The sequence below is a fragment of the Cottoperca gobio genome, chromosome 14, assembly GCF_900634415.1.
Source record: "Cottoperca gobio chromosome 14, fCotGob3.1, whole genome shotgun sequence".
NCBI classification, from domain to species: Eukaryota; Metazoa; Chordata; class Actinopteri; order Perciformes; family Bovichtidae; genus Cottoperca; species Cottoperca gobio.
Window position 1 is genome coordinate 10,789,544 of NC_041368.1, and position 27,920 is coordinate 10,817,463.

Below are 27,920 nucleotides of genomic sequence, written 5' to 3' on the forward strand. Positions count from 1 at the left end.
GAAAGAAAAGCAGGAAATCTTCATATCTAAGAGGCTGAAATTAGTATTTTCTGCCATTTTTGCAGAAGAAAATACTTTAATGATTATCAAAATAGTTGGCAATCGTTTTTCTGTAATTCAACTAATCGATTAGTCGACTTATCGTTTTTCCATTCAGTTTTATTTGGTGATGTTGGTGTAGTGGATCATTTTAAATCATTGTGCTTTGTTTTAGAAATATGGAAATATCCGTTCAGAGGAAGTTGAGAGTTCACGGAAAAGAAACAAACTGCATGTGATCCAGACACTGGAGGACACAACCAAACAAAATGTGGTAAGTGGCTATTGAGTTTACAATAAGTTAGTGTGCTTGCATTGTTCCCGGGGTATTAAGGAGGATTTCAAATGTATTTTCAGATTCGGGTGGTGACCCAAGAAGTCAGATTTGGTGCCTCGCATCTTGACGAGCTTTATAACTTGTTCAAAGTGAGTCAAAGACATGTTGCAGTATCTTCAGTGTCATCATACAAGGGGGAAAAAAGGAGAATGGATGCATTACGTTTTCTACTTTCAGAGGCAGCATTTCCTCTGCTGCTACTGGACAATGAAGAGTCCAGCTCTGCTGCATCATGACCCCAGCCTGGCCTATTTGGAGCAGTACCAGTTGGGATTCCAACAGTTCACCGTGCTCTTCTACCTGCTGGAGCCCTGGACTTTCTGCAACCCCAAGAGCACCCTGTCGCTCTGGGTCTTCCGCCTGATAGATGAGAACCAGGACGGTCTTGTCAACTTTAAAGAGTTCTGCTATGCCCTTGGTGAGTCCACTCCCTCTCTGCTCTCCACTAATGCAGACGTTAACCTCAGTGTCCCCACTCTTATAATTATGATTGCTTCTCCCGCAGATACTCTGTACAGTGGATCGTTCACAAATAAGCTGAAATTCCTCTTCAAGCTGCACCTGCCACCGGGTGAGTGATGAACCTTTGATAAAGCCAACAGCTTGAAATGCACCAATCTGACTTTCATTTCTGATACGGATGCTGATACCTGGATTTTGTTTAATTAATAAGCTGTATGCATCACTGTGGGGAAGGCAACATAAGGACTTAAATATTGTTCTCCTAACTTTGTAAAACAAAAGCGGAGAAAAACCTGCAGGAAAAGTCGTCTTTTTTCTTTTGGTACACTCTAGCTACAAATGGTTTATATTTCTTTATATTGCGCTGAATGATGTCAGGTTCTAAGGTTAACAGGTGGAAATAAATACCAGCCCGTCACCCTTGTTGTTGTTCTCAGTGAAACTAAATTTCTTTCAAAATTGAATCTTTAAAATTCCTGTTTTGAGATTTTTAACTCAAGTGTTTTGTTATCTGATATGATGCAAATCAAATGTGAAGTGAAGTACGCTTTGGTTATTGTAAACCATTTATTAATTGAATTTACATTTACTAATGTATTGTGATATATACCGTTACCGTGATAAAATGACATGTACCGTGATATAAGATTTTGGCCGTATCGCGCACCCCTAATCGGCTGCATTGTCACCCTTAACCGATGAGCTATTTGAGTCAGTATGAGCCCGATGTTGGTGCCTCCCTTCCAACAGCAGCAGATCTAAATAACACAATCTTTTTTTTAAAAGATCATCATTTATCATGTGACAACTCTAATTCCTAACCCTTTGTGTTGTCTCAATCACATCTGTCTGTCTCTTGTAAACTTCAAAATAGATTTGTGTTCATGTAACTTCAGCTTCAACCTCTGACCCATTCCCTCATGACATATCTACAATGATGATATACTCGTGCAGTTTTAAAGTTCAAGCGCAGCTAACGTATTAAGACTGGATCGTTCTCTAAATCCTAACATGACGGCAATAGCTCAACAGAAGGCGACAGAAGCAGCCTAAAGTAAAACACAAGGTCAGATAAACATCAGTCTTTAATCTGCAGTGCTTGAAAATGTAGCAGTCGTCCATAACTCAGCATTTGTTGAGTGAGTACATTGCCTGGGGGTGGAAACTGTCCTTGAATGTGTGGCTCTTGTCTGCATGATGTAGCAGCAGCACGTGCTAAAGGCAGGGGTGAAAATAGTCTGTTGGGTGAAAGAACTTTGCCATGGCAACGATGAGTGTCAAGAGCTGTAAGGGCATTTTGCAGTGGGCTAGTTTATCCACCAAAAGGATCTGTGATGAGGATGAAGTGCTCAAATTACAACTGACAGCTTAGCAGCAGAAGAGCACTGACTCACTGTATGTGATGTGCCAGCCAGGCCAGTGAACGTCAAGCAGCAAAGCTCACTTTATGTGTCGTGGAGAGAGTGCACAATGGTTCAGTACCAAGGACAGATCCCCAGAACTGAACCCTCACAGACTTGAATTAACGTCATCTGTGACATCACTATAAGTGCGTCTGAGTGCAGGAGGGTGAGGGCTCCTAGCACTGTCGATAAGTGGCACAGGGCATTTGTGACTAAGATATTTCTATGCACACTGTGAGGCTGATATTTCAGTATGGAGTCTAATGAAGTGGACAGGTTTGTTATTTGCATCTGTTGTAAAAGAGTTACGTCGGCTGCCATCATAAGACAAACAACTGCACATGCTCAGTGCTTTGTTTATTTCTCGCCTTGACGACATTTCCTCAAATTTGGAACAAACGTCCACTCGTACTCTATGGTGGTCAAACGTCAGTGACCTCACATGTTTTTGGCAATGACTCAGGAATTCATACACTAATTATGACAATTTCACACAAATGTCTAATAGGATAAACTGAAGTAATGACATTTTGGACGGACATTGATTTAAAATGCACTTGCTTGACTGGCGATAATTCTAGTTTTATGATGCAAATTTCCACCGTCGTCACCATTTTTGACATCACAACACTATGCATTGTGGGCTTTTCCCTCATGAAAAGTTCTCAGAGTTGTGGACATCAAACACCCGATTTCACAGTGGGAACTGAGCCAAACGCTTCAGGAAAAGAAATCATGTGCTTTTTGGAGTCTGAAGGTTTATCAGACCAAACACTCAGTACAGCAGCTGTATTCACTGTGTTCAATCAGAGAGCTGGGACTACACAGTGACATCATCTGTGTCCTGATTGGTTGTCTTGTTGTACCTTTTAATTTATAGCTGTGTAATGTTTTCACAGACTATCATTAGGTTTTCTGTATACAAATGGGATGATTTGATGTATCGTTGACTAAAGGGAAAGGTCAGAATTTGAAGATAACTATCATTTGGAATAATTAATACGTTTCATGTTCATCTGACCAATAGAATCTAAATAATATTTTAGATTTAAGGTGAAAATCTGAGCCTAAGTCTGACTAATGAGGAAAGGTCACCTCTATTTTGTTTGGATCCTGAATATTAGCAACACATTTCATGTCACAGACATGCAGAATAACTAACCGACATGACAATCCTCAGGCTGTGCAGCATGAAGCTATCGGGCAAATATAATGACACTGCTGGCCTGTGAGGGTAATTGTGTAATCCAGCAATGCAAACTGACACGCATGCATGAACACACACAGTCACTGGTGGGGGTTGGAGCATAGAAGTATAGCACATCTCGTATATCAGTAGAGTGAAAAATTACAAATAATACAGGCATCAAGTATTTCACCAATTTTCAAAACAATATTCATCAATTTATTTTGTTTGTTATATTAAAGTTTCCAATGAGTTAAATGAGATATTGCTTGCTTACAATATCGAAATATATTGAATCGTACCCCCTGGATAATGGCACGTATCGTATCGCCAGATTCTTGCCAATACACAGCTCTAGTTTATAGGTAGGTAAATAGGTAAATACATTAGAGGTAAATTATAGGAAATGTTCCCCCATTAAAACATCTAAAAACCTAATGTTGAGTACTTACATTATCTCAAATATTTCTAACAATCCTAGAGAAATCTGTCATTTTAATCGAGGTAACGGTCCGTTTAATTCGGTCGCCTGTAATGCCGACGTATTCTCTCTGCTCATGCGTTGTGGTTGTCTGCCACAAGCTGTCATAAGTCCAGTTATCCAGGTTTTAGTCACATGTTTACAATACTCTTTGGAAAGGAGGAGACCTCTGTGGATAATTCGGCTCCCGGTAAAAACCTGCCACGCTACTTCACAATGTCTCTAAACTCCCTCTTTTCTTTTTTTTGCTTGAGAGACCCCTAGTGGCAGAAAGTTGCTTAATGTGTTTTTAAAACAAATTTAAATATATAGAGTAGTCTTTGAGCTTCACAAAGACGCAATTTATTTCAAGATTGTTAGATGGGATTGCATTACACTGCATTATATGTATGCGTGTCCACGAACGTCTATGTATTCTTAAATCAAATTATTTACCACGTTTCATCTACATTGCTCATGTCACCCTTTGTGTCTCTTTATCTTTCCTCTCAGTGCACTCACAGTCGGTATTTTCTCTCTAGCTTTCACAGGTAGTCCTTTGCACTTAAAGGAACAAAGAAACCAGCACTTAATTCCAGTGACTGAAGACTCTTCTCACTTGAGTAGACTCGCTGGTTAGCCTCTTTACTCTTTCTTTTCCTTTTACGGTCAAAATTCCCATTTACCCTTTTTTCCTAAATTCTGTCACACTTCTGTCTTGATGCTTGCCTGATTTCCTTGAATTTATTAATTTGTTCTTGAAGCGTTTCTTTATACAGTTTGAACACATGCTGCTTCTGTATTTCAGCATTTGATCTTCCTGAAGATGGTGTGATAAGGAAAACTCCTGAAAGAGGTAGTATTTCACCTTAATTTATCACAAACACTCCATGGCTATTACAAAAGAACTGTTAATGTCTTAGTTTTATCTGACTGTGTAGAGTGTGTGTGAAATTGACAGGAAGAGGCAAAGTAGATTTGCAGGCGTACCTGAAACAATGGCAAAATGAAATTCTTAAGAAAGAGGAAACCATCAAAGACCTACCCCGGATAAATCAGGTATTTAATCCATGTTGTGTTTTGTTAACTGAAGAGAACATTTTCTTCCTGGCGTGGCAATAAAAAGAGATTTAACTTTACATTTTCACAATAACACGTGTCACAACATACAGTATGTGATACGTCAAATTATCTGATTAGCTTTTTTTTCTATCTCAGTCTCAGTTCATCCAGTTCTCTAAGACCCTGTACAACATATTTCATGGCGATCCAGAGGAGGAGTCTCTGTACCGAGCCGTGGCCCATGTGACCAGCCTTCTCCTGAGAATGGAAGAGGTGGGACGGAGGCTGCAGGAGCCGAGCAGCCCGTCCGAGTCGACGAAGCCTGCTGCTGCTGCGGGGCCTTCAACAGAAGAAGCTTCTACGACACCGGAGAGCTCCGACACCTGTAGCTCCCACAACAGTCAGGATGTGGAGGTGGATTGGTCGTTTTCGTTCGAGCAGGTCCTGGCTTCTCTGCTCAACGAACCGACCATTGTCAGCTTCTTTGAAAGGCCCGTAGACGTACATACTAAACTGGGACAAGCTAGGGTTGCCCAGCTCAAGCTAAAGGCAAATAAGTGAAAAGATGCATAAGTGAATTGATACTTTGCTTCTGATTCAAACCCAGACGTCACCATGCATTTCCTTTCTCCTCTTTGGATAGGGCAGCAGGTTTTTGGCGAGGCAGAGAATACTGCTAAAGTAGTATCATAAATGTAGAGAAGACGTCAGTCAGATTTTAAAATCCTGTGTGGGGGGGGGGGCTTGGATATTCAGGAAGATGATGATCAGGAATGAAACAAACTGACCATCACCTCTAGTGCATTTCTATGTTGGGCCTCGTTCCTCAAAACTGATTATGCATTTTCAACCGCCGTGATGGAATTCATTCTCTCATGTAGCCTCAGATTCTTCGGCTTTAATGAAAGTTTAGTTTAACATACACCCCCCCCCTCCCATATGCCATGGATCACATACAGTATAGTTTTGTATTGTGTAAGGGTTATTCAGTACTTTTCCCTGAGTGTAGCTAAATTAACAGAAGAGTTTGTCCTCCCCATTCGTCTCTGATGTCATGCTGACGTCCAACTATCGCTTTAACAGATGACTTCGACAGGGTGACTGATTGTCCACAGCAAGATTCTCCCTCGGGATATATTTTTCTCTTTTAAGATTTACTAATTACTGTGGTAGTGTAAAAACAAACAGTAAGTGCTAACGAGTCCTGTGACTTCATTGTCTCTTGTTCTTAGGCAACGTTAGTGTTTTTCTGTAAATGTCAACTTATTGCGATAAACAAAAGCTTTCCCGTTGAAGAGAGAATAAACAGCAGTACAGTCGCTGGAAGCCACGCGTTGATTTCAAAGATTATCTGAATTGAGGATGTCAGATGCAATTCATTGAGAGCATGAAAGATTAAATTATGGTATTATAGATTTGCAATAATACACAGGAGAGGATGCCACACTCATCTGTCTCGCTCCTCCAACAGCAGCACATGCAGTGACACTATTACAGCATGACATGCTGGGGACTATGGTCTGTGAAGGTAAAATAAGATTCAATTCCACAGTGCTGCTGCAGGGAAATCTTCTGCATCCACTTCTGAAAATGTGCCGTGTGTGATTATCAATGCGATTGGTTGTTGTACTGTTTGCTTATGTCCGTCTTAATGTAGGATGTTATGCTCTAGTATAAGTGCAGAGTTTTGTACTTAAGGATCAGTTCTTGTATTTATGAGGCTTGTGTTGACAATGTAAGATATGAGCTAGTGGACTGTTGTGATCAATTTGTTTTATTAACTCTCAGGGTGCAATTTGTGTAAAATAAAAGGGAGAAAAGGGATATTTTTTCATCCTGGGATATATAAAATATATGACTGAGTTATAAATAGCTTACAACTGTCTGTAACAATAAAATATAGAGCATGTGTAGCATATATGCAGGACTCGCCACATTATGCTAATGTTCAATGAACTGCAATTATTTCTGCTCACTACAGAAATCCAGAGCTGACTTACAGTATTTTAATTGTTTCCTTTTTTATCTTTGCATTTTCTTCTGTTTTGTTTTGGCTTCTATCTCGGTGAATCATTTGCACAGTCGTTTGACATTCACACGTTGTAGATATGCCTGTATCTCGGACAGAAGATACACTGGAAGGCACTGGATTCCAAAAGGGTCATAAACACTTCAGCTGCAGCAGCATGTCATCTCCAGGGGCCAAATTCATAGAGCTTTATCTCTGCTTGTCCTGGGGGGGGGGGGGGAGAAAGAGTTTTTAGAAGTTCTTTAGGTGCAATGCAATTCTCTGTGTCCTATATTTGTATTATTTTGCTATTTGCTAGGAACTCTTTTGTGGTTATTTTTCCCCTAAGAGTTCAGGACTAATCTGAAATGTACTTCATTGTGTACTTAGTTGGTTAATTGATATAGATTGTTGAAGTGAGTTGCACATACTCATTTACAAACTGTTTACATGACTAATGTAAAAAGAAAAGTATCAAAATACACCCAATTCATCTTTGATATGTTGTCGCTTCTTAAATCCAAAGCTCTATCTGTTCCCCGGCAGTTTCATGCTGCATTTGTAACATATCCAAACTTCAAGAAATGATAAGATGTATTTAACAACCTCTTATCAAAGTGGTTCTGTGAGGCTTCTGAGCTTCTCATTTCAGTGTATTGCTTAAATGTATTTGTGATCATATCTTTCAAGATTAGAAATCATACAAAAAAGTTTGCTCTCAAGAACGTCTTTGTTGGTCTTTATGGAAGAAATGTCGAACAGTGGTTAAGACAAAACAAACCTCCTGATGTTCAGTAATTTCCTAACTACTTCTTTTGACTTTTGGAAAATGGCACTTAAGATTATTTTTTTTTTTTTATATCCCAAAAATAGTTTGTTTCCGCTTGGTGGAGAAATAAATGAAAGGAGATGAATTTTGGAACAGATGAAGGAAAATCAGGCGTTTGGAAATCTTCATCTGCTTGGCATGCTGACAGATTTGCCATTAAGCATCAGAGTCATAATGCTCCAGCTCCTGCATTAGTATATGATCAATCAACTCCTTATAAGTGTAGTCTGCAGCTTTTATAGTCTACAGCTTTTTATAGTCTGTAGCTTTTGATTGAAATCTTGTTTTGCAAAAATGTGACGCACAAATTTTTTTTTTTACTTGCTTGATTATTTTTTATTATCTCCATTCAAATGTACCAGAATAAAGAGTGATTATTATATGAATAATAAGGTTTGGGTCATTCTGAGTGTTACCCGAAGCATCTACACACACACCAACATGAAGTGAAATGTGGCTCACGCCAAGTTAATTTGTTTATTTGTGTCTTAAGGGTCATAAGCTTCTGGCTGTTTGGGTTATCTGTCAGTAAGTCATGTTTAAATTTGGCTATATGCATATAATATAGGGAACGTTATGTAGGATTTTATTGTGTAATAAATATAGTCATGGATAAATAATCAGACTGTCATTGTAACACTTCTTGTTTGAGAATCAAGGGCTATGCTATGAATGCTGACTATTCAAATATCCCAACATATATGTAAGTTAGCATCTGGCAATTTCTAAATGCTGGGTACCCATACTTTATATCTCTGTCAACTTTTGTGTAATCAACATTTCTGGGTTCACAATAGGCTTCAACAAAGAAAGGAGAGTGTATCTATGTACAAAAAGGGCCTTTTAGCCATCTCTCAATCTGGCCAGAGAGGTATGTAAAATGTTACATTAGGCTTAGGGAAACAGAAAAGGAATCATTTTCTTCTACAATATCCAAAATAAATGATATCCAGGTAAAGATTTATAACCGTAACATGTATGTTGTAACATAATACTGTATGTTCAGTACTAGGAACCTGCAGTTATGTATTTGGCATCTTGGGGGCAGCAAGTTGTGAACACAGCACAACATATCACCAGCCTTGAAATTAACATGGTGAACTAACTTGTTAGCAAACAGTTGCTTATTTAGCAGTACTTACGTTTGGAGAAACATTATCATTAATTTGGAGTCGTGTTAGTGTCCACCTGATGTATGTAAGTCCAATATTCACTTTCCTTTAGCTCTGTTGTTGGTATATCAACCTTAAGGAAGTGTCCGGCTGTTGAGCAGTTAAATGCTCCACTAAGTTCACGAGCTAACTTCAGGTTAGTTGCTCTGTGTCTGTCTGCCGTCACGTGCTGAACAGGTAACCTTATTATTGTTATTAGAGGGGAGATGCAGATTCATGTGATACTTCTCTTTCACATTGTCACATAATTTTTATTTCAAATATTGTCAATTGATACAAGGAAGCTATGACTCAATATATGCTTACTGTCATAGTTGATGTTAGAGCAGGGGTGTCAAACATACGGCCGCGGGATGACTTTGCAAAGTGAAAAAATTAGTTGTTTTGATCATAAAGTAAAATACTATAATGTTCAGTTCCAGATACCTGCGACTAAACGTTTTGTGCCTTTGTAGATACACTGATCTGTAGGTTGTAATGCACATGTGGAAATGGTAAACTGAGGCATAATATTGTTGAAATTGCACCTTTCTTTCAGGTTGTTCATAATGTTTTGTTAAAAGATAGTTCATTAAATGTAAAGATTTTCAGAATGCACTTTTTTGCACTAAAACAAAGGGAAATATTTGGAGTTGTCGTTATTTATAGGTTATTATGCTATGATTTTCCTGGTCCGGCCCACTTGAGATCAAATTGGGATGTATGTGGCCTCTGAACTGAAATTAGTTTGACACACCTGTTTTAGAGACAGACTACCCCGCCAGACACAAACAATAAATATCTAATGTCACTTGCATGTTTCCTGTCTGAGCCCACCAAAGCCTTAAAGGTTCCCACCTGATATGTTGTTCCAGCCTAGAGTAAGCATGGCCATTTAATAGAAAATCCTGGCATTAGGTTATTGTGGTTATATTATAATGCATTTCAAGACGACATGTAAATCTATTACATTGATATTCAATTCCTGGCTTTTCACACCACGTGTATGTTGGAGTAGGATTAAAATGCATTAGACATCAATTTCTTCAAAAAACAGAAATTACATATATCGTTTTGTAGACTGAGCAAGATGAAATATGGGTCTACCGTGTACTAGAGGCCGAGTATTAATGTCTTTGGAAAAGAGAAGCACAAATATTCTTTGTTCGTCTTCCCCATTAGTGGATCTGAAAGTCTTTCCGTTCACTGGCGACACAGCTCTACAAAATTAGAATATTTATGCCGTGACTAAAAACATGGGACCATGCAGTAAATATAGGCCCACGATAAATCCTCATTGCCAGTGAAAAGTCCCCCTCATGGACTCCTCCTAAAGTGTACGTGTGTCTCTCTGATTTACGAGTAACAGTGTGACTCAGTCATGGATGTTCTCTGCGTATCACTCATACTATTTTGGCTCAGAGATTTTGTTGCATATGGTTGTAACCCAGAGTTCACAACCTTCACCCCCGCCACCTGTTCAGTTTTAGGCCTTGTCCTGTCAAGAGAAATCAAACAGTTCGAGACGTTTGAGAGGTTTTATCTTGGTTCATAACATTGATAAAAAAAAATCAATGGAGACGTCAAGCAGTTCTCACATACATTTTTTAATTATTATCTATTATTAAAAATGTTGGATTGGTTGATTTTTTTTATTTCTTAGTTATTTTATGTTTTTTATGAACTTAACTTGTATAAAAAGTATAAACATGTGCAATGGACTCTGAAGTGAACGATTGCCTGGAAGGCAATGAAATAAATAAACATTGTAATAATAGAAATAGAAAAAGTTCTCACCATTTTGCATCCGAAGTGATATCTAATCATACTGGCCTTGGTTAACTCGATATGATGATAAATTGTAACTTCAAAATGCTGCTGGTGCTTTTTATTTAAAAAGAATCTCATCCAGACTTGTAAAATATTTTTAAAAATGTAATTAAAAACTAAAATTAGTTTAAATAAGTAACAATGCACAGCACACACAGCCAAGTAATTACACTATTTGATTAAATGGATGAAACTTTGCTGACAAATTGTTAATCAACTTCAGAGAACATATGATACACTGCACACCAAGTTTCTCTGTCTTTATTTGGGTTAAATCGTTGGCAACAATTTGTTATTGTTGTTGATGCAGGAAAAGAAAAATAAACTTTCGGTCCCCTACCCCCATTACAGCTCCTGGAAGTGCGCATGAGAGTTATTAATAGCAGCAGTGAGCAAGTCTTTGAAGCAGAGCTCTCACCAGTGTATGATGGTATGTGTTTTGAAATGGTTCCATCCACACTGCACTGTTTTCTGCAGCTGCTGGAAACCAAGCTGATAATATGGCAGCTTCAGGCAGAAAATAGAAGGTCTGCATTGACACAACGGGCAAATCAAATCAAAGCAGTGATTTCACAACACCGTTACACAAATCTTACAAACCCACTATTTATTACAACACAACATCTTTGAATTGTGTTGTTGGTTGAGCAGCTTTATTGAATAAGATTGATCACAAATTCATCTTGTCTACAGTAAAAAAAAAAAAAGATCCATTCAACACAACATTTAAGTTGTCCACAGTAGGCTATTCTTGAGCGATCAGATTAGGACTTTTCTGCCTTTGAGGAACTTAACCTTTTACTAAGCATGTCTGTGATACCATAAAGACCTTTGTGACACCGTGAACCACCAGATCCTCTTCTTCACCCTCCAAGAACTGGGAGTCTCAGGCTTTGCTCTCTCCCTGCTCAAATTCTACCTAAAGGACCACACCTACAGGGTAACTTGGAGAGGGTCTCTGTCAGACCCTTGTCAACTCACCACTAGGGTTCCTCAGGGCTCCATCCTGGGCCCCCTCCTCTTTTCTCTGTACACCAACTCACTTGGCTCTGTCATTCACTCTCATGGCTTCTCCTACCACAGCTACGCAGATGACACTCAACTGATTCTGTCTTTTCCCAGATCTGAAGCAGGTGGAGGCACAGATCTCGTCTTGTCTGGCTGTTATCTCTCAGTGGATGGTTGCACATCACTTGAAACTCAACCTCGACCAGACCTTACCATCAACATCGGCACCTCGGTTGTTTCCCCGACTCTGACTGCAAGAAATCTGGGTGTGACACTGGATGACCAACTGTCGTTCAGTGCCATCATCGCTGCAACAACCCACTCCTGCAGACACACTTCTTACATCAGGAAAGTCAGAAAGTTTCTGTTCTTTGTATGTAGCACTTACATGGGTTTGGCTTATGTTAAGCTATTGTTCTGCACCTAAATGATTTCACCTATTTGAAGCTAATTTACTTGCAAGATTCTCGCTGTTTGGAGTTGTATCCTCATGATTGTTTGCACTTATTGTAAATCGCTTTGGACAAAAGCGTCAGCTAAATGAACTGTAATGTAATTTATTCTAGCAATGTTCTGATCAAGTTTTTCCTCTTTCTGATCCTAATTAGAGTCCTTTAATATTGGGTATCTGCTGATACCGGGTCTGGTCTAACACTTTCATTTACTTAAAGCTTGGGGAGGTAACTTTGGAGAAGCCAGCAAAAGTAAACTAGATTTTAAAAACGATCTATTAGAAAAAAACCCATTCCAGTGTTGCTAACTCTGTTCCAATTAAAGTAGCTAGCAGCACTAGCTCCCAAAGTTGCTAAATCTAACAAAATATGTTTCTAAAATACATTACCCACCCTAACTTTGAATGTTCATTAAACATGTATCTTAAAAATCGAAATAACAGCTGCTTCTTCTGACACACCCCTGATTTTCACGAGCAACTTGTTCCAAATACTGATGCTCCGGATTCCAAATTATTAAAATGATTATTTTAAGGCAGTAGCAGCTCAGTGGACCGGTAGATGATGATCACTGTAGAGTACAGTAATGAAACACAGTAAAGAAAGGTCAAATTCTTACTTTAGCCGATGGCGGTCTACTAAAATTTGTCCGAATCGTCCCTGATAGCAATCCAAAGTAATGTCTTGGGACATTCCTAGATTATTCTTATCTTCAGCTAACAGATTAAAATAACACACTGTGATAAATAAATATGTTGTTAGCTAGTTCTGAAGCATGGGATTTATTAATAATACATTTTTGCAAGCATTTTTTGATGGTGACGTCTAAAGTTTTTTACTTCATCTGACACTTACGATTGAATAAACTCAGGCCACTTAATCTCAAACAAGGGAGTTTTCCAATAAAGTGGGGCTTAAAAAAAATACTTGTCAACTTTCTTTAGCGGAGTTAAAAACTATACTTGTGTAGTTAACAGTTTGCTATAAGTAAGTAATTAATGTCTAATTCTTGTAGAACTGACTTGGGGGTGAATGCAAAAAAGTAATTTGCCATGTTAAATTTACATTTGATGAATTAATGCTGTGATAAACTGAAACATCAGTCATCTGAGGTTCAGTGTTTCCCCAAGGTTGACGGATTGTAGTTGGGGGGCAAATGGGCCATAAATAAACTAGGTAAATAAAATACTTTGTTTATTTTTTCAGAGGGGGCAGGCTGCACCCCAAGGCAATGGTAGGGGGAACACTGGGGTTTATGTGAATACAAACATTGTCTGACTCTGAAACTGTTTCCTATTTCCTGAGCTGTAGGATGATAAAAACATTAATAAATACATTTTACTGCTATTTTCTTGCCTCCGGCACTGGGTATGTTGTGGGAAAGATGCATGTAAGTAGAAGAAATTGCACTAAAGTATATCTGTTCCAATTTTTATGACCGGTGAGAAAGAAACGTTGATTTTCAATAATCACAATAGATCTTCTATCTGACTTAGAACATGAATATTGACAGAACACTCTTTTGCTGCACATCAGTTTAATCAAATTACAAAGTCACAAATAAGTAAGTATAACAATTGAATGTTTGTGTATGTCAACATATCTACTTTTTGTAGAAAATCGCAAGAAACATTTCACATATTCCAAATGCAGTAAAAGGTTAATTTCAGACAAAAACAGCATTTTGCTTTTGCTTTGACATCTCTTCCATGCATCTCACAGTTTTATTAAGTAAGTTGCTTGTATAAAAAAAACAACTCTCAAGTTATCTGCATCTTTATCACCCACAAATATGGAAGATCATCATTATCAAAAATACAGAGCGAGTACAAAACAAATTTAAACATTAATTCATCTGCAAGTCGACACTTCAGAAAATGCAGATTTGTAGACAAAGGACGTTTACTGAGTAAAAGAAAAATAATTGTGGACGTAGGCATATAGTAGTTTATGATTTGATACTACAAGAGGAATTCATTAAAATTTTGATTTGAGTGAGAAGTGTAGCATCCATTAACTTCTTATTTTCAAAGTTGTATCCATCACATGCAAACTCATAGTGAGTTTATCTAAGTGTCACATAGAAACAAACTCACCATAAGAACCATTTATGTCCTTTAAAGCCTGTTTGTGATTGACTCTCACAGGTTCTACATTTACAAATCTGTCCCTGCACGCTCTCAAATCTTGATTTTAAAATTGTTCACCACTGTTACATGCAAATATTTTCACAAGCCAATGCATGTTGATCCTGAGTCTTAGATACAACTACAGAAGATCCTTAGATATTGAGGCCATCCAGCCTGCTCTTGTTACTACTCTGCCTGCTTGACTGACTGTTTCTGCGCGGATTTTCAATGGACAACTCAAAGATAGGGCTGGAGATTTTCCTCTCCTTCACATCATCTTCCCCTACTTTGCCTTTTCTCTCCACAGCCATATTGTCTCTGTTCTGCTTGTAAACCACTTTGCTGTTGTAGGGGCTGTAGGCAGAGTTCGGTTCTACCATGCTGCACTTTGAGCCCGTGGGGAAAGGTTCAGGCACTGCAGAATGACCAGCAAAGTAGTTATAGTTTGGGACATAGGGCATGACCGCCTCAGTCAGGGCCTTGGGAGCCTCGTCTGCAGCCTGTGATCGTCTGTAACGAAGGCCCTGGTGGCACTTTTTGAAACCTAGATGGTATATTTCTACCAAGTTGAGCAGCAGGGAGATACAGGCTACAGCCAACATGAAGAATATGAAGACCGTCTTCTCAGTGGGTCGAGAGATGAAGCAGTTCACCACATTAGGGCAAGGCCAACGGTCACAGGTGTACATTGACTTGAGCTGGAAACCATACAGGAAGTACTGAGCTGCAATAAAGGTCACTTCGAACAGGGTCTTGAAAATAATGTTGAAGACGTAGGTTCGCAGCAGTGCGCCTTTCAAACGCACATGGCCCAGGTTATCTTTAACTGGGGCCTTCTTGGGTTTAGTGCCATGTAACTGCTGGTGCTTTTCACTGTGCATGGCAAAGTCCTTCTCTTTCTGTTTGTCCTTTTCCTCCATGCGGACCAGATGAAGAATGTGGCCCAGATAAATGAGAGTTGGTGTTGAGACAAAGATGATCTGCATCGACCAGAAGCGGATGTGAGAAATGGGGAAGGTCTTGTCATAGCAGACGTTCTGACAACCGGGCTGCTTGGTGTCACACGTGAAGCCAGACTGCTCATCGCCCCACACCTTCTCAGCGGCGGCACCCAACACCAGGATGCGGAAGATGAACAGCACTGTCAGCCAGACTTTGCCCACGACGGTGGAGTGTTCCTGGGCACTCTCCAGCAGCTTCCCCAACAAATTCCAGTCTCCCATACTGGCTCACAAATATAGACTCAGTTTTATCCACAAAACCAGGAGATACACCTGTAAGGAGAGGGAACAAATAAATGTTTACTTGTATTAAATAAAGTGGCAGACTCTGGCCTAGACTTTTAAATAGAATAAGTACAATATGTCCTGAAGCTACAATTCAGGCCCTTTGACATGGTTTCGCTTTGAAACTGTGGTTGTGAAAATGATTTTGTATCTTTTCTTGTATATTTTCCAACTTGCTAAACCTTCCAAAAATACACTACATACATAGAGCATTTTAGATAGGGGATAACTGGTTTGTTGGCCTCTCAGGGGCAACGGAAACACGCTTGAAACAAGCCGTGAAGACAACAATTTTAAGTTGATATAGTAAACATGTTTGCAAACGAAGTTTCCTACTTACACATCCAGCAGATACAGAACAACATTAGTGTTCATTTGGAGTTGTGCTAGCAGCTTTGATTTTGGTCCCCACTAACGTCTGAGGAAAATATCTGGATATTTAGCTAGGTATGCACTGATTTATTGGTCGAACATCGGTATCGGCTGATATTGACCTTGTTGACTGCCATCAGCCTATTGGCAAATAAGCTTACAGTTGCTGACGGCAGTGGCCGATGTATATCTGTTGTGTCGCTTCAATTTTGTGCCAGCTAAATGTTGTTGTTTTTTTTTGCGGTCAAATTTGGAAATGAAGCCATGGCTGGATACGACTGGCATGACGTAAGACCAAAACGGGTGCCGCGCGCAAGTGTGGTTTGATTACATATAAAAATGTAAGAAAATGTTACCTGTGTTGGAGTATTACACAGACTCAGAGAAAAATGTACAGTTTGTAAGACATGTTTCTTTCCAGAAATGCGAAATAATTATCTCTGTTTTCCAGCACTATGTGCTCCATGCCCCAGCACGGACGGTGAGCGGCTGTTCAGCTCTGCATCTCACATCTTGGATTAAAAGAGTAATTAGATAGGGCTGGCTCAGGCTTGCCTCGGACTAGCCCCTAGTTATGCTACTATAGGCTTAGACTGCCAGGGGACTTACACCTCTCTCCTCTCTCTTTCTCCTCTCCGTCTCTATTTGTATGCATTCATGTCCCTGAAATGCATGTTACTAACTCAGCATCCGGGGCATTATCTTCGGAGTTTCTGTATTTCTCACCTGGCAGGTTGCGACTATTAAAGGTTCATGAATCGTGGCTGCGCCTGTTGCCCTGGTCCTGCCTGAAGCCCACTTTAATATATATTTTTTGGAGGCCCCAGGAAGCCTTTTTAACATCTTCCTGGATCCATGTTTTTCATATACAATCACATCATAATTCATGTCACATGGATTGTACAGTATATGCTGCAATTTTACTATGTTGTTTATTCTGTACATACGTCATTTATTGCATATATGTTCGTCCTGGGAGAGGGATCTCTCTGAGGTTTCTTCCATTTTTCCCCCTTTAATTGTGGGGTTTCTTTTAGGGAGTTTTTCTTTGTGCTGTGCGAGGGTCTAAGGACAGAGGGTGTCGTATCCTACAGTCTGTAACGCACACTGAGACAAATTTGTGATATTGGGCTATACAAATACATTTGATTTGATTTGATTTTAGACTGAGCTGAAACAAGGAAGAGATGTTAACAGCATGTTTAGTACTTAGTAGGCTATAGTTAGTTGTATAGCAGGCTATATTAAAGTTTGTTTTCTTACATTTCTATAATTACATTTTTACTCATTCAAAGATGTGTAATGAAGGGCTAATTTAGTTTTGGACTGAAGATGACATTGTTTCTCTGGCGCAGAAGAGATAAATAACAAAAATAATTAACAAAATAAAACCATCGATTTTGGCATTGGCCAAATTGTATTTTTTATTTTAATAAGCCACTATGTTTGCAAGCTAGAAGCTAACTTAGTGTGTCTGTGGTTTGATGCTGATGAGAGAGTTGAAAATAAACCTAAACAGTAAAGTTATGTGCTGTAAAAACTAGGAGCAGAAAGAGGCTAAATTCTAAGTAGAGCTGAGGGGAACTGCAGGATCGAAGGATCATTTTAAGTGAGTTCCTCACTAAGAATGACTCCTTTCACTTTGTTCTATCAGATTTAAAGTGAACTTTAGAAGCAAGGGGTCACAACAGAATCCAAATAAACCTGAAATTAAATACATTATCTGGTGCTTTTATACATACATAATACCTGTGTCACACACTTAAGTGTGGAAACCATGACATAATGAATAATTTGTCCAATTCATCTTAATAATAATTTAAACTGACAATCTACACATAATTGCATTAAATTCATTAAGCACATTATGTCAAAACAGATTAGTTGCTTTGAAATTTACTCATGACATTCCTTATATGCTTATCACTATAAATATAGTATTTGCTTTTGCTACTGTCACAACCAAAGGATACTGTAATTCAGATGAGACTTACTAACATAAAAAAAGACAGATTTATTATGAATTGACCGTTTGTCCTCCAAGAGTTTATGTCCTATTCTGTGTACTCCAGGACACAGCTGACTGTGTGAAAGAAAGCCCTGGAGCATGCTGGGGAGACTCTTATGATCTTGTGACACTGTAACAGTGCTCCCCGACTCCAGAATTAAGTTTCAAGTTTATATTTCAGGGCATATTGGTTACAACATAGCAAAAATGCACTTTAAATATAGTTTTATGTGTCCTGAAGTAGACCGACTGTGAATCGGAACACCTATTTGAACGACTGTCAGCCAGGAATTAAAGGATCGCTTAAAGGATCAACACTTTTCACACGGGAGTAACTAAGTGTATTTAATACTGAGCCTGGATTTCACTCCCAAATTTATACTTAAATATACTGTAGACGGCCAAATGAACTTCAGAACTGTAATATGTTTTCATAAAGAAAGACGTACCTGATAATGTTCATATTCTACGGCAGTTCAGATCCAGAGTCACTTGGTGAATGAGCCTCTTCAGTTCACAGAGAGGCCATGTTCTCCTGAACCAGTTAGGAAACTGCAGTGTTGAGATAAACTTTTCTCCGATAGTTTTCTCTGGAGGCTCTATGATCCCGCCTGCTGCCCTCCCACTCTGACCTGATCAATGCCCAGTGTTCAAGAAGCCACCACAACTAAAACCGCAGTCTGGTTGCTGTGCGAGCATAGATGAAAACTTTCCCACTTGTAGAAAAAGCATAGAATCCCCTCACTTAAGAGGTGTTCCTGTTCAATGGAGTGGAAGCTCAAGAGTCCAGTGAGGATGCAGGTTAGTCTTACATGTCAGTGTGCTCTAAATATAATTCATGGTGATGGGAGTGGCTTTGTTGTCACTCTCATGCTGACCCTTGACTGTGTGGTAGAGCGTCAGACACTGTCGAGCCTCCCCTCAGTGCTGCAGTGAGCGTTACTGCTTGTTTGGTGACTGATAAGCTTTATGCTTGATGGTAAAACACACAGAACAAGTTCACAAACTTGATTATTTTCTCCCTGTTCATCTCAAAGTTCTTCATTCTTTGTGTCAACTTGAGGTTTAGCTAAATGCTTCATTGTGTTGCTGTGGTGCAGACCACACAGCAGTGGTGGAGTAACTAAGTACATTTACTCATGTACTGTACTTAAGTACAATTTTGAGGTAATTAAATTGAGTATTTACACCTGCTTTATCCTTTAAGCTTCACTATATTTCTGTCTGTTGTCCTGCATTGTAGTGCCTTGAGATTGCTTTTAGTTTGGAAATGCGCTTTACAAATAAGATTTATTATTATTATTATTATTATTTCAGGGGGAAATATACAATATAAAACTATCATTAAATCTATGCAAGAACAACACACAAAACATAAATTACATTTTTACTTTACTTACTTATAGTAACTTATAATCAAATTTAAAAAATGCATTATAACATTGATTATAATGCTTCATAAAAAGATTATTATGTGTTACAATTATGAGAATTATAATTCACTATGATTCTTTGACAATATTATGATAGTATGTATGAGTTCTTATTACTATAAGTATAAGTGCTATAAGCAGATCATAACACATTATTTCTATGTTTATAATGCATTATAGAAAGGGGCATCATAGAAAGAGTCACTGAAATGTTATATTTATTTGACAGCTGTTGTTACCTTTACATTCAAATTTTCATCCAAAACACACAATCAGCTATAAAATATGTACCATTTGTTACAGATTACAGTCAAACTCTAAAGTCAAACTCTAAAGTCAAACTCTAAATTAGATCAAAGTTGCTACACATTAAAAGTCTGCTTACATTTGATTGCATCAGTAACAAAACCCCCACAATACACTGTTATATACTTTACATCATAATATGACACTCATAATGAGCACCATTGCCACACAACATGGTTGTAGTTGATCAGTGACAACTTTTGCCAATAAAGCCTGATCTCCTCCATACATATCATCCAACAAGACGACTACTGATTAATGAAACAGTTGAGCAGCGTTGTAGCTGAGTTTTCTAACCCAATAACTGACTAATTTCCTATAATAATAAAAAATAAAATAAAATCATCATCCTTGTAATGACCTTCTACAAACTAACTTTTCCAACTCATGGGACTGAGATGCCCCACATATAACGTGTAACAGATTGGAGTTTGTTTTTGCTGACAATCTGAGCTCCAATAGATGGTGTGTATCGACACGTTCCATAAAAAGAGGTCAGGCAGATCCAGCTGTCCGTGGGGTCAACCTATGTCACCCACACACTGACCCCTTACATGGCCAGGCTATTGATAACCCAAAACTCTGTCCCATAGTCTTCAGAATGAGCTTTTAAGAAGAACTTAATCGGCCTGAGACGTTTCCTCACAGGCGGCAAAACGTCTCCGAGGATCTCAGATGATGTTTCATTCTTTTGTTTTTGTTGTTGTTCTACCAGTTCCGCTGCTGACAGCTGAGGAGAATCACAGAAAGTGGCACCACTGTGACTGTTGTGATAATTTCTTCATGCAGACTACTGCTGCTTTCTGGCGATTTCAGGTATTACATGAACTATTTCCTCTTTGTCAGAATGTTAAAATACAATTTCAACCTGTTGGACTTCCATTGGAGTAAAATCAGAAGAAACCATAGACATTTCACATGAGTCCTTTCAGCATGTATAAACATTTCTTTCTTATTTGTAAATCACATTTTAGGTTTAGTGAGAAAACCTAGTAAAAATTACACAATTACACAAACTCCGGTGGATTTTATTCTGCTGTGTACCGATAATAAATAAGCATCCAGCTTCAAAGTGAAGGAATTTAAATAACATGTTTAGCAATCACTAGCATTTTAGAAGAAAAGTTTGCAATTCAAGTTTTCTTTTGATGTTGAAAGTTATTGCTTTGTTTATATCTGATTTAAGCACCAAAGTTAAATATTGGAATTAAACAAAAATGTTATAATTTCACATGTTTTCTATGTATTAGAGCAACATCTCGCTAATTACAGCTGAAGAAAAGCCATAAATCCTCCAGTCAATTGGATTCAATTCATGGCGATTTAGGCAAAAGCAGGATGTTTGATGTAAATAACAGAATATTAAAAATGTAAATGCCCAAGATATTACTACATCGTATTCCCAGCCCACTTCTCTGACACAATCCGACAACTTTAAATAGCATGCGTCACATTTCAATATTTTCATTTCAAGACCAAAAATCGTCCACCGTTGTAGTACCAACAATAGTACAATGAAAACCTAAAATGTGGTCAGTAGGAATATTGCTTTATAAAATATTACTTGATTTAACTTTTGGCTTAACATCAAGCTATTACATTATGTCAGTACAGCGTTCTGCTGTGTACAGTCTTTAGGTTCATGCCAGGAAAAGTTGATACAGTACTGCTTGTAGTTCCTGTGGGAATCTTTTGAAGTTTTATACAAATGCTTTGTCACTGAGATTATAAACCACTGGATAAATCATCTCCATGTCAAACAGCGATGTACGGTATACTATATGCTCCTTACCCAAGTTAAATGAATGGCTGTCACCTGGATATAAGGCCAGTTATATGTCCCTATAAGTCCCTTTGTACGGGTTTGAAATCTGTGTTGTTAGTAGGAGCAGAGTTTCTGTTGGATCCAGACCCCCATAGTCGAGTCTCCAGCAGTGTGCAAATGCTTACCGCAGGCCTTCCCCACCAGGAAGAACACCTCTGCAATGTTGAGCAGAATACAAACCCCTGACACAGCCAACATGAACACGGTGAAGACAGTCTTCTCTGTGGGCCTCGACACGAAGCAGTCCACCGTGTTGGGACAGGGGTACGAGTCACACTTCACCAGCCGGATCATCTTGTAACCAGGGTAGATCATGTAAAACAAATACATAAAGGTGACCTCAAAGACAATACGGAACAACAGGCTGATGACGTACGTCCACCAGAGAGCCCCTGTGATTTTCATCTTCTGCGTCTTTATCTGCTCCAGGTCTTTGGGGTTGGTCCGCCCGGATAGTTTGTAGAGCCTCTTGTCGACGTGGCGGCGGTGGGCCACGTGCATGGCCACCAGCAGCGCAGGGGTGGAGACCAGGATGAGCTGGAGTGCCCAGAGGCGGATGTGGGAGATGGGGAAGAAGTGGTCGTAGCAGACACTGTTGCAGCCCGGCTGCTGGGTGTTGCAGATGAAGCCGGACTTCTCGTCGCCCCACACGCTCTCCGCTGCCACCACCAGAACCAGGATACGGAAAATGAACAGGACAGAGAGCCAGATGCGACCGATGCCTGTAGAGTGTCTGTTCACCCCGCTGATGACAGCATAAAATGATGCCCAGTTCATCTTTGGTTCCGGGTCTGATGGAGAACACATTAAAGGGTCAACAGCTGAGAGAATATTGTGCTGAATGCTATTTTCTTTTAAGTCTTTCCACAAAGGAACAAATCTGCTGGGCACAAAATATCACAAACAACATAATCAGAAATAAGATTTCAAATAAAATGAATAATAGGAATATTTTCACTTTACATCTTTCTTTGTATACATTTTAAAAACTAAACCAAACTTCCCTTGATAATTATTAGGATTTGTGATTAGAGATTTAACTAATAATTATGAATAATTTTGTTTTGTGTAAATTTACTGCAATACCAGGCAAATTAAGATACGATAATAATTTGTTCTGCTTTTCCCTTAATACACTATAACCTGTATGCAGCTCCTGGTTAGAAGATACCTTCAAAACATCTTTATACAATTCCCTAACAGATATTATTTTCTTATTAAATTGACATAAACTTGGTGTTGAAAGTATCACAGCAGGTACTGTGATGATCTTTAAAGGGAGATAAACACCTTTTTAAAAATATGCTGTTTAAAATGCTAAATTGCTGAAAACAAAATATATTATACTCAAATCGTTACTTATAATGAAGTAGTGCTATAGTTTGGCTCATTCTTTGAGGCTATACTTTTATCGATATTCTAATTATGCTAAAAGCAAAGTCACAGCAGAACTTAACAGAATTTAAATAAACAACTTTAGCGCTGAGATGAAATTAGTAGTCAGCTACTATTTTTAACCATTTTTCAAGCAAAAGTTCTCTAGTTCCAGCTTCTCAATTCTTCTTTGTTTAAGTGAAAAACTAATCAACTTCAGGCTTTGGACTGTTAGTCGGCGAAAACAAATGATTAAAAAAAGTCACCTTGGAATTAAAGAATTTGTGATGGCCATTTTTCAAGAAATTAACAGAATAATAGAGAAAATAATCCGCAGATTAATTGATTATGTAAATAGTCGCTGCAGTATCACAGTAAAGAGGCTGCAGGTTCAATCCCTACACTTCTGTTGTCTTTCTGTCCTGTCCAGTGAAGACCACATTGAAAGATTATTAAAGAAGCTAGAAGTATTAAGAAGCAAACTTCAGTCTAGTACTTACATAGTAGTTCACATAATACTGTACCTTTATAGAAATGAGTACACTCAAAAGTGAACTTAATTTAGAGCACTTGGATACTTGAATACAAATGAATTAGTTTTATACTTTCTCTTCTTTCCACCAAATTAGTAAATCACAAGTTTTCCAAGTCCCAAATAATTTCAAGCCTAAAAAGCATCCAAAATGTTTGTATCTCCTCTGTGCTGATCATTGGTTTGATCATGGTTGTCCTGAGTCCCCAACGTGCTGGAATATCCAGTCTAGTATAAATGTCAGAGTTGTTACCCGGCTCAGCAGGAGGTGTAAGAGGCATAGGAGGCAGCGTGGAGGACAATGTTGAGCCACTGGTTTGGCATGGATGTGAATCCAGAGGAGAAGAAAGCCTCTCTGCCCCCCTCTGCAGTTGGCAGGCCACTTAAGTGCAACACTGAATTCTGGCACCATGCGTCATGTGACATGCTTTCACCAGTTACCATAGTGTAGCATGCAAAGTGGGCACCCAAAGTAACGGTGTCTGTAATACTCTTATTCCTTGGCAGGAAAACAGTTTGTGATCCAAAAGTGTTTTAAAGAAGGAATCCTCTGGTTCTAAACATGATGATTCAGAGAATCTGAACAGTGGACTATACATTAACGTGACTCAGGGACTGCAAAATAAATATTGTTTTGTTTGATTATCACCATAAGAAAGTCAACTTTGTTTTGGATGGACTTTCTTGAAAGTCACTGTTTTAATTGTTACTCTAACTGTACAGAGAGTCACATTAAGAAACAACAGTAAAGCATAAACTAAACACAGATTTGAACATCTGAAAACAAACAGTCTATCTTGTCCTCAGTTATATGATCAGATAACAGAGTTAGAAATGAAGCAGACTTACCTTCAGCTGTAGTTTTGAATAAAGCACATCCAGAAACATTTACGTTGACATTAGCAGATTTATTTTTTTCAGTCTGTGACTGTGAACAAGAGTATCAGAGCACCATGACTTTGCATTGCTAATGATTTCCCTCACACTAGCCACTGCCCTGCACTGGAGAGGTCATATGCCGCTGTGCACAATATTTGCATACAATAGCCCCATTGACAGACACCAAACAAACGGCTTCAGAATTCAGATCAAACGTCTAAATTTCTGCTCAGCTGAGGAATCTGTGTGGGGAACGCAGTCTGTCCTCTCGTCCTCATTGTGCTGTGTTCTGCATGGGAAGTGGAGGGTGTTTTTGACGCAATAAGGAGTACAACATAAAAGGTCTAAAACAAAGAATGACCCATAAAATCTTAAGATAAGAGAACAAGAGTTTATTATCATAATAATTATCAATTTTTTTCTCCTCAGCCTTTACATCCACATTGTTGCTGCCCTCCTCACATCTAACCACTGACTCGACCTGCTCCCTCTGTGCTCGGTGGGACCACAGTTTGACGTATTTCTCTGGGATTCATTGTTTTTTCTTTTAGACTGAATAACCTCTTTAGTTCACTGTTTTTAGCAGCTGCTCTGCCTGTCTGTGCTGTGCTGGTTAAAGCTGCGACTGTGGGATTTGAACCTACGGTGCTTTTATCAGATGTGCTACCAAGACATCACAGGAGTTCAGATAAACAGTAGCTTCTTTACACTGCACAGCCTGCATGTAGTATAGTGTTGCACCCAATTTAAACTAAGGCATCACATCCATAATCATCACAACCAAAGCACAGCCATGGCTAGGGCCACAGTCCCAGTGACAGTATCGACCACAGCTATGTCATCCCATCGTTATAGTCATAATCACATCTGCAGTGTGTCTCAATCCACCTCGGCAGCAGCCGGTGGAAGAACTAGCTCCATTTTTGATATATAGCCAATGCCCTAAGGGCCCTATCTTACACGCAGTGCAACGTGGCAAGGCATAGGCAAGTTCACAACGTGCATACACTCTGCAGGTGCACCTGGCTTTTAAAGGGAATGGGAGATGACACTGATTGGTTTAATTAATGTTACGCCCAAAATACACCCACTTATCATCAATCAAGTGACTATATACAACCCCTTCAGTGGAGCAGACAGCTTTATTTATGTGCAGCATAAATACTAAAACAAACAAACTATTATGATCAACAGTATTAAATGCAAACTAAATATCACTTTCATAGCCATAAACTGAATCAATCTGGTTTCAGTCTCTGGGATTTAAATAACATTCAGTTTGAGTCAAGTGATCGTTAAGATATCTTTAGGAAATCAATGCAGTGTCCTTGCACTTAGAATCAGTAGCACACATTGTGCAGGTTTTAATGCTCGTAAATGTGAGTGGACATTTACTCAAGTACTGTACTTTATATATTCTTTACACCACTACATATGTTTGAAAACTTTAGTTACTATTTAAAGTATTAATACAAAATACAAATCAACTAATAAATGATGTCATCTTATTATACATTATGCTACCCAGCAGTATGTAAAGTATTAGACGTTTTAACACCTTTACAAGCGCATTATTAAACTGATGTACAGTAATGCATCAATAATTATAATCTAGTAATCACTATAATACATATCATTCTGAACAATGAGTACTTTTGGTATGTAAGTAAATTGTGATTCTAATACTTTTGTTACTTTCACTTGAAGTTTTGAATGCAGGGATTTGACTTAAGTATTAAGTAAGTATTTCTACTCTGTGGTATTACTACTTTTACTGAAGTAAAAGATCTGAGTACTTATTCCACCACTGGATCAATGGCTCTATACTGCACAACATGACCCTATTGTTTACTTTAATTGCTACTGCTGCCTGTCAGAGAAGAGATGTTATTATGTGCAAACATTCCCATGAAATGCCAAGCTCACATTACCTGTTCTGCAACATCTCTGACACGTGTCCTCATGTTGTTTTTGGAAACGAAAGCCCGAAGAGAAGTGTTCTGACCCGTACATGGATGATGCTTTTTGTCAACAACTGGTAAATTAACAGTCACTGGTACAATATTAATGAAATATTAATATATTAATATTAATGTAACTAAATCTGAGAGAATGCTGTATACTTTGTACTGTAATCGCTGGATTCAAATAAATCATTTAAAATTGTGTGTGTGTGTGTGTGTGTGTGTGTGTGTGTGTGTGTGTGTGTGTGTGTGTGTGTGTGTGTGTGTGTGTGTGTGTGTGTGTTCAGGACAACTGTTGTCCCCTGCTTCAGTTCAGTCTGAATGAGGACATCTGGAGGTCATTAACAGTTATTGCAACATTTTAAAGATTTTTCTCTTACTCTGCAAAAGTGAATACAGTCTACGCAAAGTGACCAACAGCAATATGTTCGGTGATCCAACACGACATTCCTCAAACACAATCAACACAACACGGGCCTCTCAGGGGAGAAACTGTCTGCATATCTGTCATGTGATTATAATGTTCAGCACATTTGTCATCAGGCAGGGACGATTATGTAATCGAGTCCATTTATATATAGACATTTCTTTGATATTCCTATACACATATTTATACTATTGTTTTTGTGTGACGACAGTGTGGTGAAAACTGCCTGTGCAACAAAGACCAGTTATATTATGATACTTAATCTTAAATGCAGGAACACACCCAGTCACATGCAGGTGTGATCTGTCTCACTGTGGAACAATCACCTTCTTGTGATATGTTCAGGGCCCCACACGTTGTTTCCGTGGTGCACGTGTGTCTTTGTCATGAGCTGCTATGCAGCTTAAATTATTCTCCTACGACACACAGTGCTATAGTAGCTTTGTTTGTGTTATTTCTTAAGGGAAGTTCACATTCACACTAGAAGATGCCCATTACAACCAGACCGTGTTACCTTTAAAATGAAGCAATGTCTACTTGCAACAACTTGTGACCAGCTCAACCAAAAAGAACGCCCTCCCATCTTTGTTATATTTAATGAAATGAAATGAATAAATGAAAAATCTTTTATAATCTTTCTTCATTGTGACCCCTCAGATTTATCTTGTGACACTTTGTGGAGGTCACTGTATTAGGTGAACACTGCACCTCAAGAACATATGTGGAAACTTTCTGTATCTGCTGATTGACAGCTGATTCTGTGTTAAATGTATTGCATCTCTAATATAATTCATAGTAATTTGTTATATTCTTTATTTATTTTATTTTTTGTACATCTACGTTTCTTGTACACATCTTTTAAATTGTATAATAGTTTTTATAATATTTTATTTTTTCAATATTTCTCTTATCTTTTACAATTTTAATTTCTCTTACAGTGTTTATGTATGCACTATTATACACCAAAGCAAATGCCTTGTATGTAAAAACCTACTTGAGAATAAAAAACTAATTCTGATTCTGATTTTGATAAGTGCAATATTAAGAACAATCTAATCTCCTTTTATTTAATTATTTTGTGTTGTTCTTCTTTAAAATAAATATGTATTTACTATATAAATATATATATATATTATAATATATGTGTAATGACTGGGC

General features: G+C 38.4%; 3 protein-coding genes across 6 annotated transcripts in view; 1 reads left to right on the plus strand and 2 right to left on the minus strand.

Annotated features, from left to right (window-relative positions):
• Nucleotides 1-8,172, plus strand: part of tbc1d8b (TBC1 domain family member 8B) — a 22,023-nt gene extending 13,851 nt beyond the window's left edge. Inside the window, exons 13-20 of one of the 2 annotated variants that reach the window (XM_029447773.1) lie at nucleotides 215-313; nucleotides 397-465; nucleotides 554-794; nucleotides 882-947; nucleotides 4,430-4,522; nucleotides 4,696-4,743; nucleotides 4,849-4,946; nucleotides 5,106-8,172. In XM_029447773.1, the coding sequence (XP_029303633.1) occupies nucleotides 215-313; nucleotides 397-465; nucleotides 554-794; nucleotides 882-947; nucleotides 4,430-4,522; nucleotides 4,696-4,743; nucleotides 4,849-4,946; nucleotides 5,106-5,510 (1,119 nt within the window). In that variant the 3' untranslated portion in view covers nucleotides 5,511-8,172. The remainder of the gene's footprint in view (nucleotides 1-214; nucleotides 314-396; nucleotides 466-553; nucleotides 795-881; nucleotides 948-4,429; nucleotides 4,523-4,695; nucleotides 4,744-4,848; nucleotides 4,947-5,105) is intronic. The other variant, XM_029447774.1, reaches the window with a different exon arrangement.
• Nucleotides 8,173-13,885: 5,713 nt separating this feature from the next.
• gja2 (gap junction protein, alpha 2) lies at nucleotides 13,886-18,657 on the minus strand. The gene is made up of 2 exons (XM_029448092.1): nucleotides 18,472-18,657; nucleotides 13,886-15,630 (listed from the first exon to the last, which is right to left on the minus strand). Exon 2 carries the CDS (start codon nucleotides 15,577-15,579, stop codon nucleotides 14,509-14,511), a length of 1,071 nt encoding a protein of 356 aa, XP_029303952.1. The 5' UTR covers nucleotides 15,580-15,630; nucleotides 18,472-18,657; the 3' UTR covers nucleotides 13,886-14,508.
• A 999-nt stretch (nucleotides 18,658-19,656) lies between these two features.
• Nucleotides 19,657-24,470, minus strand: gjb1a (gap junction protein beta 1a). Of its 3 annotated transcripts, none has more exons than XM_029448949.1 (2): nucleotides 24,342-24,470; nucleotides 19,657-22,377 (listed from the first exon to the last, which is right to left on the minus strand). In XM_029448949.1, exon 2 carries the CDS (start codon nucleotides 22,361-22,363, stop codon nucleotides 21,641-21,643), a length of 723 nt encoding a protein of 240 aa, XP_029304809.1. In that variant the 5' UTR covers nucleotides 22,364-22,377; nucleotides 24,342-24,470; the 3' UTR covers nucleotides 19,657-21,640. The 3 variants fall into 3 exon arrangements, with proteins under 3 accessions (XP_029304809.1, XP_029304808.1, XP_029304810.1); XM_029448948.1 differs by lacking the exon at nucleotides 24,342-24,470 and adding an exon at nucleotides 23,746-23,898; XM_029448950.1 differs by lacking the exon at nucleotides 24,342-24,470 and adding an exon at nucleotides 23,485-23,734.
• Nucleotides 24,471-27,920: the final 3,450 nt, after the last annotated feature.

Bases quoted from the DNA above. Each gene is read 5' to 3' on its own strand.
- gja2 (XM_029448092.1), bottom strand. From the start codon at position 15,579: ATGGGAGACTGGAATTTGTTGGGGAAGCTGCTGGAGAGTGCCCAGGAA.
- gjb1a (XM_029448948.1), bottom strand. From the start codon at position 23,773: ATGCCTCTTACACCTCCTGCTGAGCCGG. The intron at 22,378-23,745 runs GTAACAACTCTG...GTTCTCCATCAG, and splicing joins TACACCTCCTGCTGAGCCGG to ACCCGGAACCAAAGATGAAC.